Source organism: Quercus robur, chromosome 2 (genome assembly GCF_932294415.1).
Source record: "Quercus robur chromosome 2, dhQueRobu3.1, whole genome shotgun sequence".
NCBI lineage: Eukaryota > Viridiplantae > Streptophyta > Magnoliopsida > Fagales > Fagaceae > Quercus > Quercus robur.
The window spans coordinates 55,766,160-55,777,695 of record NC_065535.1 but is presented as its reverse complement, the minus strand read 5'-3'; the positions used below and the strand labels follow the sequence as shown (position 1 = coordinate 55,777,695).

The 11,536-nt window shown below is 34.4% G+C and overlaps 1 protein-coding gene and 1 long non-coding RNA gene across 2 annotated transcripts; one reads left to right on the top strand and one right to left on the bottom strand.

The window, feature by feature from the left end:
• Positions 1–608: 608 nt before the first annotated feature.
• Positions 609–2,401, top strand: LOC126714088 (phenolic glucoside malonyltransferase 1-like). Its single transcript, XM_050414085.1, has one exon. It carries the CDS (start codon positions 691–693, stop codon positions 2,071–2,073), a length of 1,383 nt encoding a protein of 460 aa, XP_050270042.1. The 5' UTR covers positions 609–690; the 3' UTR covers positions 2,074–2,401.
• Positions 2,402–9,161: 6,760 nt separating this feature from the next.
• LOC126714087 (uncharacterized) lies at positions 9,162–11,285 on the bottom strand. The gene is made up of 3 exons (XR_007651538.1): positions 11,215–11,285; positions 10,184–10,249; positions 9,162–9,401 (listed from the first exon to the last, which is right to left on the bottom strand). It is a non-coding gene; the product is annotated as an uncharacterized LOC126714087 (long non-coding RNA).
• Positions 11,286–11,536: the final 251 nt, after the last annotated feature.

Below are 11,536 nucleotides of genomic sequence, written 5' to 3'. Positions count from 1 at the left end.
AATGATTAAAGGAAATGTTAACGAATGCCGTACATCATTGGTTAAGAATCTAATTAAAAAAGTTTTTATAGAAAAAAAATAAAAAATAATTAATGTTTTGACAATTTTTTTTATTTTTCATAAAAATAATGTTAAAACTTTTTTAAAATGGATTCTTAACTAATGTCATACCGCATTCGTTAACATGATCCAAGGTTTAATACTCTTTTTATTTTTTGTTTTTATTTATTTATTTATTTATTATTATTTTTTTTTTTTTTTTGAGAATGGCACAAGGCGTGAAGGAAGACTAGCAGTTAATTCGTATTTAAAAACCAAACCTTTTTCTGTCATATAAATCCTTGGGAATAAATACGAATTAAATGCTAGCCTTTTTTTCTCGGAATAAAAAAACAAAAAGAGAATAAATAGCGAAAAGGATACATATCGGCAAACAAAGAAATATGGATGGGGAGTACTGAAATAAAGAAAAGTGATAGAGATAACATGCAACTTAATAGTTAATATTTGTTGTAAAAATATCTTAAAATTGTTCTTCTTAAAAATAAAATATCCTCTAGGAAACCACCACAATAAATAGAAAGAATAGCATATAAAGCATGCCACATTATTATTTTGAGAATACTTGTGAAAAACATAGATAACGATTGCAACTTAGCACGAAAAGAGCATTATTTGGGCTTCTCTCTAATGGCGTCAAATAATTTGGTGAAAATACTTGAGGTTTGCCGAGTGACTCCATTACCAAGCTCACTAGTTTCAGCCACACCAAGTTCTCTCCCTCTCACCTTCTTTGACATACTCTGGCTTAGATTTCCGCCAGTGGAGCGAGTTTTCTTTTATGAAACCTCTTCTACAAACACAAGCTTCATGGATTCCATTCTTCCAAAACTCAAGCACTCACTCTCCCTAACACTTCATCACTTTCTCCCTCTTACTGGTACCTTCACTTGGCCTCAGGACTCCCTCAAACCTATCATCAATTACACACAGAATAATTCAGTTTCACTCACTGTAGCCGAGTCCAATACCAACTTCTATCATCTCTCAGGCAACAACTTTGTTGAAGCTGTGGAATACCATCCTCTTGTACCTGGCTTACCAACATCCCATGAACAAACCCCAGTATTGTCGTTGCAAGTCACGGCGTTCTCAAAATGTGGGTTTTGCATTGGAATTGCTGCACACCATGCTTTTCTTGACGGAAAAAGCTCAACCATGTTTATGAAAGCATGGGCTCACTTGTGCAAACTTGGAGGAAATGCTTTGTCCTTGGTACCTGAGCTAACACCATGCTTTGATAGGATGGTTATCAAGGATCCGGCTGGGCTTGAGTCAATCTACTCGAACGGGTGGTTGAACCAAGATGGGCCACACAACAAGAGCTTAAAGGTGTGGGAACTAAAAACACCACCAGGTGTGGTACGTGGTGCGTTTGAGTTGACTCGTACAAAATTAAAGAAGCTGGGGCAGTTGATAACCGGTATTCTAGAAGAGAACAATGAACAAGGACAACCAGTTCACTTATCAAGGTTAACACTGACATTTGCCTACACATGGGTTTGTCTAGCTAAGGTAGAAGCAGTAAGGGACAACAAATTACATCTTGGGATTAATGTAGACGCTAGGTCTCGCTTAGAACCTTCTGTGCCCGGGAATTATTTTGGAAATTGCCTTACTGCTTGTATTGCAATTGCAGAGAGAAATGAGCTATTGGGTGAAAAGGGGGTGGCTGTGGCTGCGAAGGCTATAAGTGAAGCCATAAGAAATTTGGATGATGGTGTCCTAAAAGGTGCTGAAAAATGGCTATCACTACTGCTTACTTTAAAGAAAGACAAACTATTTGATGGAGTACGTGGAATTGCTGGGTCACCTCGATTCGAGCTTTACAATACAGATTTTGGATGGGGAAAGCCAACGAAGGTAGAGATGATTTCTATAGATAAAACAGGAGCTATACGTGTTTCGGAAACTAGAGATGGTGCTGGAGGAATTGAAATAGGGATGGTTTTAAATAAACATGTAATGGAAGAGTTTGCTTCAGTATTTGCCAAAGGACTTGAAATCCTGTAAAGTTACATGTAACTTGCAAGGTTTTGCATGTAAGAGAGATGATGTGTGAACTGTGAGGCCATTTTGGTTGATTAATTTGATATTTTTGTTTTGAGTAATGTCAACACAGTTTGTGATCAAATATATTTAAATCTTTTGCCAGGTTCATGAAAAGCAAGGGTGCTGATGATCCGGTCATAGCAGGGTTGTTCTTATTGAATTGAATGTATTAGTCAGTTAAGAATAAAGAGATCTTAGCTTTAGAATTGGTATCAGTCCTAATTTTAATATTTGCTTGAGGATTCTATTCTATAACTTTCAGATATGTGAATGAAATGCATATTGTACACTCTCTCTTTGTCTCTCTTTTTCAATTGTTCTTTGTTATTTAGTTAGATGGAAATTGAAAACTAATATTCTTAATTAACAATATGGAGGATTGGTCCAAGTCCATAAGGTAGTTAGGGGTGAATTGATTTGTGGAGACGAATTGAAGCTGGTGAGGACTGAGGATGATATCCGACTGATGAAGGGTGAAATAAAGCTGGTGAGGCCCATCAGGCTGGCTGGTGCATGCCGAATTGACTTGTGAGACCCATTTGGTTGATGAAAGATAAACTGGCCATAGTGAAAGCCGAACTGATTGGTTCGGCTGAGCCGACGCTGATGAGGGCCGAGTATGATAAGTTGGGTCATCACGGCATGGTCTTTTTGTTTAATATTTTTTTACCTATGGTTCCTAGTTCCTACAAACGGTGTCAATCGTAAGTGTGTGAAATTTGGGGGTTACAATGGAACCCCTGTAAGGACTTTAACCCTAATCTATATATAAAATAATAGGTGAAGCAGAGAGAGTGTGAAATTGAATTCCAAATTAGAACTCTATTTTTGTGCCATATGTCTAGAATCTAAAATTGAAGTTGAATTTTGCATCACCTAGCTAAATGTATGTAGGCTCATTCTCATTAAAACCACTTCTATGTATCGGGTCAAGCGAGTTACTATGTTAATTAAGTTTTTTCTTGATTTTGTAGTCAAACGTGAAAACCAAAGAGATTAATATCGGTGATAAGAACTTGGTTTGGGTACATTGCATAATTTCCAAAAAGATAGCAAAGCCAGAGTTTGCATCTTTGTTAAAAATTGCTTACAAAGTTTGCATCTTTACATTTGCACTGAGTTTCGGATTAAAGTGCTTTCTTCTTGGTTCTGACACTGAGTTTTGTTTACTATTCACTTACAAAGTTTGCATCTTTACATTTGTTATAAATTGTTAATATGTGATTAGATGCACATTATGCCTAAAATTCACTATCCTTATATTTGGCTTTTTGTTCAGGTTGGGCACCTATAACAATGAAGAAAGCATTGCTGTGGATCGATGGATGATACTTTTTGTAGGCTGCAAAGGAACTTAGTGATCAATGGAATCTCACGCGAATTGAAGAGGACTCGGCTGTAGATGTCTAGATGGCAGATGTGAGTCATTATGTTTTTAAAATGTTCAGTGAAGGTAACGGTTATGAACAATGTAAATTTTCCGGAAAGAGATTTATTATTCTATATTTACGCAAGTTTGGTCGCCTTCTTGGAGTGGATCACTCCACCCTGTCTTTCTACTAGAATTTTTTATTCAGATTGTTACAATTTAATTCGAAATTTTATTTGAATTTTTCTATTATTGTTACTATCATGTATTATCATTCCAATTGTTCAATTAGAATCTGAAATTGGAGTCCAATTTTACTATACACATGTACAATCTAATTATTTTTAATTTTGCTGTCATGTGCAGAAGCCAATAAGATGAAATTAATAAAACATTAAACACTCATGCTTTGGGAATCGATAGTACCAATCTAAATCCATTGGACCTGCTTCGTGATAATACAACTATGAAGGATGTATAAAAACACGCACAAACCCATCTCTCTATAAAAAGAGATTGGAGAGAATTTCTTTTATCAGCCATGGGACTTCAAAGGTTTTTTCTTCACACAAATGTCTATCATGTTACAAAATGACCCATCGTAAAACTACAAAATGAGTACAACTCTAAGGGTTCTTTTTTTTTTTTTTTAATTTTAAATTTTTTAAGCTGCGAAAATTTCAATCACCAATAGAGATTGAAGATTCAAAAGCGTGAATGGATCTTTTGGATAAACATTGTCACCAAGGTTCATCTTTCTGTGTAAAATATATATACTGCTAAGTTTTGTTAATGAAATTTTCTGGTTAATAATATGAATTTAGACTTAACTGAGCCTCTTAAACATGAATAAACTCATAATTAATAATATATCCATTCATGTGCAGTAGCACGGGGCTACATACTAGTTTTAATTGAATGAATGAATGAAAGACATTTTAAAATTTAAAAGTATAACCTTTGATAGTACACGTTAATTTTGTACGTTCATATTTTTTGTATGTATTAGGTTCATTATGACGATTGCTGAAGTTGTCATCTCAACCAATAAAACAACGCCATCTATGCAAATGTATGATTCAGTTTCCTAATCAATACAATATATATATATATATATATATATATATATATATATATTTATATCAAGTAGTGTCATATTTGCATAATTAGTAGCAGTGTTTTATTGGTTGGGAGGATTACGGAGGACCATTTTAGCAATTCTTTAATAGACCTAATAATTTCTCCATTGTTTGGCTTTTGTTTGGAGGGTAAGGTGTGAATGCATGTATAAATGATATTAAAAGCATTTATTTAACAATTTCATGATTTGATCAAATTATTGAATGAATGTCCTCATTAAATTTTTAATTTCTTCAAAAATTAGCATCATTGTTCCAATTCAAATTTGCTCATGCCTTTTAAAGAATATCCCTTCAATTATCCACTTATGTCTTATTATAGAGATGTGCTACGTCTACAACATTTTTATAACAAATCATAAGTGATTAGTTGTTATTGGTTTAAATTTGAAATTAACATTAAGATTACTTTTTTGCCCTAAAAATAACAACCTGTCACTTAGGATTTGTTGTAAAAATATTGTAGACATATCATTCCTCCTTAGTTTATAATCTTATTCTAAGTTTAGCCCTTAAAGTCCTTAAGGAAAGATTTTATCATTAATTATCATTGATGGTTTACCATTTGCTTAATTGGCATTTAAGTTTGAATTTAAATGTGATAGATTAGATCACTCAGGCTTGATTGATAATAATTGTAGAAGATTATTCGTCATGTTCACCTCCATACCCATAGGGTTGTTAAGCTCACTAGACCTAGCTCCTGTACCCTTGGCCATTTGACCCACTAAGTGATACTGAATTAGAGAATGAAGGATCAAGGGGAAAGCTCAAGCAACACCGACCTAAAGGCACAATCATGAGGCATAAACAGACCCACCTGGGGACGCCAAGCACTTAAGTACTTAAGAAAAACACCTAGCCTAGCAAAGAAAAAGGAAACGAAGGGAGACTTTTAACCTAATAGTAATATAATTAACCATGAATCAAGAGAGTGTGAATGGAACTCACCAAAAAACGTAGAAAGAAAGATGGACTTAGAAGCTTGATGAAGATGAAAGGAAAAAGGAAAATGAAAGGTTTTTTTTTAAGGAAAGACCTGATATTAGTGTGGGAAAACTGACTCCACCTCCGCACGTCCAACCAATAAGAGAATGACACGTGGTGACGTCTTGATGTGTAGGTTAAGGTGCATTTAATGCAACATAAATGGCATCCAAAAATAGAAGTTCCCGTTAAAGAAATTGTAAATCGTCAATATTCCTCCAGTTGTCCAAAAGATCAATGCAAGAATATGGGGGCAATTGACGAGTACTAAAATTAGAAGCTCATCCATAAGACTGACGAGTGTTAAAATTCCAAGGTCGTCCATAAGGTGGATGACCATACAACATTAATAGCACAATCATAAATAGTTTTGTAATCGACAAGCTTCAGTTAAACTTCCATTTAAGCTCAGGCATATGTTACTCAAAATAGCCAAAAGAGCCATTAAGAGATTGCCATTAGTTACACTCATAATGAGGCTCCCAACAATTGTGCTACGGTTAAAAATAAGCCACCAAGCACCAAGATAAAGGTACACAAATATAAACACACAGAAATACCATCCAATTCTCTGAGAGATATAGAGAACCCTACTGACTTAGTTATTGGAGAACCTTTGGTTAACGCCACTATAGGTCCATACCCTATAATGGCGTTTTATAGGCCAATATATATATATATATATATATATATATATATATATATATATTTATTTATTTATTTATATTTATATATTTAAATTGGCTATAGCAGCATTTCAATATGCCTCTATAGCCATTAACCCAGAAAAAAAAAATACCAACAACCATCACAACCCAAACTCAACACATCCAACCCCCAAAACAGCAATCTACAAAAACTTATCCAAAAACACTAATCTACAAACACCCAAACATCAATCCACAACCACCCAAACACTAAACACCACCGATCCGACCACCCAACACCAATCCAAAGCCACACCACCACCGATCCAAAGCAACCCACCAACAATCTATCCACCCAACACCAATCTGGCCACATAAGATGAAGTGAGCCTTATAGACACTGCATTTTGTACCTCTTACGACTTGGGCCCCTGTTCCCCAATGATGCTAAAATTCTAAAACCTAAGGTTAGTTTAGGGTCCAATCAGATGTTAAATTAACTTGAGAAATGTTAAAATAAAAAATATAACTTTTAATGAGCAAATAAATATGTCTTTGGAAAATTAAGGCCAAGGAAACCCTTAGCATGCGCACGCAGGCTCAAACTTGCAAGCACATGCAGAGTTCTAGAAACATAAAAAAGACAAGTTTTCTACATTAATACTGAGGTTTGGAACAAATCTCACATCATCTAAGAGCCGTTCAAAACCCCAATTTTCACAATATAAATAGCCATACATGGTATATTTTCAAAACAAACAGAAATTCTAAGGAAAAACACTAAGATTCACTAGAAATAGTGAATCAAAGAGGGATTTTTTCACAAAAAATTCTCAAGTCAATTTTCTTTTGATTGAGGCTTTTCTGGCGTTGATATTTGATTTTAAGATTATTAATCACTTTTTTTTTTTTTATTGTGAATAGATTTTACTGAGGAGAATAGTAAAAAAATCAAGCTTGAAAAGCTACTATTTTGAGGTATTAGTTCTCAGCTTTTTCTTTCTTTTTCTTTAGTTTGATTTTGTCTTTGTTTGTTTCTTTGCTTATTTTGTGTTTTAATATGTTTATATTGCTTAGTTTTAGGCAGCCTTTGTATTTTTAAGCATGTTAGTTTGTTAGATCTATTACTTTAAGGTTTGCTCTGTTTTTTGTGCTTGCTGCGTTTTTTGGGCTAGGGTTTCTGAGCAAGCCTACGTGTGCATGCATCTTGCATGCGCACGCAAGTCAAAGTATGCGCATGCATGTAGCTGGCCTACACACGCAGGCCTTTGCATGTGTGTGCATATCGTTGCCCAAAATTCCTCATTTAGATTTTTACTTTGTTTTCTTTACTTATTTCACATGTTATACCTTTGTTTGTTCCATCTTTTATATGTTTTAGTCCTTGTTTTATTGTTTATTTGTTTATTTTCTTTTCACATGTTAAATTAGGGTTTGTCTTGTGTTCCTTTGTTTTGTTGCCATGAACACGCATTTACATGTTCATGCATTTATGCTATAGGTGTTGAGATGCAGCAAGGTAAGCGAGGTAAGTCATGCATTCACATGAACACGCATGATGCATGTTTAATGATAGAGATGAACATGCTTGTTTGGATGAGTTTTTCTTAAAGTATAGATGCAATCACATGTTTGCTTGGATCTTTCTATACTTGTGTTTCTGCCTTGGATATGGTACAATGACATGATGCTAGATTAATGCTAGGTTGATATGAGATGCTAAGTTGTTGTGATATGCCATGATAGATGAATGATTAGACTTTTAGGATGATTGATGCTATGTTTTATGCTTAGATGTGTGCTAGTATGTGTGTGTGTGTGTGAGTGTAGATACAATATTGAATATGCCTTTAATAGGGTTAAAACATAAGACACAATGAAAGGAAGCCAACCCTAGGGTTGGGTGGTTTTGGGTGCCTAACACCTTCCCAAAACCGTACCTAAACTCCGAACCCATATCTATGGTAATAAGATCAAAAAGGTCCTTCCTCGAGAGGACACTATATATATGGTTCCCAGACCATTGCAAAAACTAGGTGTCGATTCCCTGTTATGTCCATAAGCCTATCAAAAATAAACATATGAAGTGAGCATAGAGACTGAAAAAAGAAATAAACAAAAAAAAGAACCAGATCGATATTGCATGTCGTGTGAGAGAAAGAAATCAAATCAGAAGAAGAGAAAAAAAGAGGAACAAACTTGCTAGATGAGAGAAACAAAGGAACAAACTCGCTAGATGAGAGAAACAAAGGTTCAACGGCATGGGTCTGATGGTATGTCGATGGCATGGCATGGAGGCATGGATTGGCGATGTGGGTTGGCAACGGCAAGGGTCTGATGGTGGGTTGGCAACGGCCTGGGCCTCATGGTGGGTTGGCATGAGAGAGAGAGAGAGAGAGAGAGAGTTTGAGTTTTTATTTTTATTTTTTTTATGGGTTTGATGGTGGGTCGTGAGAGAGATTGAGAGAGTTTTTTTTTTTTTTTTTCATAACCAAATCCCTTCAAATTAATTCAAATCAAGAAAGTCAATATCGTATAGAAGGCTATACTAGTTTGGCCAGTGGTATGATATATTTCGAATACAGGTCAATATTGGTGTACTGTTTCGTATTTACCGCTATTTTTTACTATTTTATACAAAGTTATATTTCTAATAACTCAATATATCACATTGGCAACTTTTTATATTTTTTGATGGAGTTATTAAATTTTACCACAACTCCTTATATGATAAGTTGTGAGGGGTGAAAAGAATTGTGAGTGCATGTGGGTTCACATTTTCATCACTCACAACTCCTCACACAACAAATTATGACAAAAATTGTTTAAAATGTTGTAATATTAGCATTGTTCTAAATATAAATTTGTTGCAATACCGTGGCAATATTGTAACGCCCCAAAATCATAGGCAATAAAAGTCTATTTAATCTGAATAATCCATAAAAATATTAAATAAAAGAAACTAGCAACCTTGAAACTGATTACAAAAGTCAGAGATCTAATTCACCAAATACAAAACATCCTCAAAATAATTCTCCAATACAAAGTTTAATGCCATAAAATAATAATAAAATCCTCAGTTCCACAAAAATAATTTGTAACTTTTGTCTCCCAAGAACCTCTACTCCAATAATCCACCTAATGTATCTGTAATGAGAAATAAAGGGGGGTGAGATAACTCAATAAGTGGAATTCACTAACATTGGGGTGTGGAAACAAACCTTTCAAATAAATAATTCTTTCAACAGATTCACAACTTATAATTCACCAATATTTTGTCATCAACTATTTCATGTAAAAGAAAATAATATCTTTATATTGTGAGCCATCATAATATATATATATTGATACCATCACATAAACAATTTTCCCTAGGCTTTTCTCGTGGTCAACGTTTACGCCCCGTTGACAGGGTTGTGCTGTCCCCTTTTTGGGACTGGAACCTCCTTTCATCCCATTTCTCAAGGATGGCTCCTTTGGAACCTAAAGGTACACTCCCTTGCTAAGGAGCTTCCTTTTGGATCCTCAATAGTATGCTCCCTTGCTAAGGAGCTATCAAATGTGCACTGTCCCCTTTTGGGACCGTCCCTTGCTAAGGACTAGCTGCAGCATGATTGTCCCTTGCTAAGGACTAAATATCATACTGAGCTTCTAATCACGACTTGCCATAGGTTTTCAAAACATATTCAATATGCTCACAAAATAATCCATTCATACTTCTCAAATATAAAGACATATTCACACATACAAGTTTAAATAAAATTAGGTTGTCCCACAAGTTTTTCCATAAAACAAATAGCCAATGTGCACATCAAACATTTGTAAAATATTCATTTATATATAGAATATCAACATATTCTTTCATATAAAATGGTTTAATAATTAACACTGTTTTGGGAAAACTCCCAAAATTAGTAAACACCACTTACCTCTTAGTTGCAAAAATAAAGGAAATCAACCTCCCTTGAATCACAACAATTCAGTAGAATTAGAACCTAGCAATACCAAAAATAGGTTCATCAATACACAATTTCCCACTTCAAAATTTATTTTCACACTTAAATGGTTTTATCCTAAACAATATTAATATATCCAAAATCCTCCTTTTATTCACTTAACTATCAAATTTACTATTGGAAGTCACGTATTGTCTTAATTTGCTGCTTAGCATTCCCTTTTGATGTCATTAGATGTCCATTGACTCTAAACATTATATATATATAAACCTATCCGATTAGCCCAGCATATAAAGCTATTAATCAAAGGTGGAAGCCATATATTAAAGTTATGTCAAATCTATTTCAAAGCCTATAGAGGACCATACGGCTATGTAAATAAAAGTTCCTATTTTAATATTGTATTCATCAACCCAAAGACCCAAATCCTCTTGATGCCATAAAGCAAAGGACACGGCTGGACACTAATTGGGCAAAGACAATGGCAATGAAAAGAGATAAACCATTATATATGTAAACCACAAGCAACCCTTTTTCCTTTCACATGGTGACAAAACAGTTGAAAAAGTCCAAGCCTATTAGACACAATTCAAAGCTCTGGACATGCAGCCATAATTGACCATTCTCATCTAATATAATACAATTATAAGAACCCTTTTTCTTTAATATATTGAAAGGTTAGACTTATGAAGTCATGCCTTTTGTCCTATTAGCTACTAAAGCCATTTCATGCACAATTCTTCCTTGAAAACGTGGGATGATCTCCTAGTCATAAACAGGTTTTATATTTTTTTATTATTATTTTCTTTTTATTCTTTTACTTATCAACATGACAACGTTGAATTTCAAGTCCACACCTACTACTGTGCTCTGCGCAGCACAAAGACTCATATACGCAGAAATCCTCCCTCCTAGCTATGTGATATATCAATAGTCCTTAAGCTAGATAGACACATGCTAGGTATCACATAATTAAAAGAACTCAAATAAAGAGGAGAGCTGACCTGATTCTCCTACACAGCCGTAGAGAAGACAAGAACAGCTTACTTGTATGTTGCGGCTGAAAACAAAAAGGGACTTCTTATGTATAAACACATGTAATTTAAGAGGAAAAATGCTAGGGTTTTCAAGGCCCATATATATACTTATGCCACATCACTTGGGCTTCATATCCCATAGTATTTATAATTATTTTTAATATCTTAGGCCCAAATCAATTTTATCCATTTAATTATAGGCCTCCCCTATAATTTATGTATAATAATTTAATTGATATCAAAATTATGGGGTGTTACAAATATGGCAATACACGTACATTATGTCACA

What these genes read in the sequence shown, in the direction of transcription:
- LOC126714088 (XM_050414085.1), top strand. Translation starts at nt 691, where the DNA reads ATGGCGTCAAATAATTTGGTGAAAATACTTGAGGTTTGCCGAGTGACT.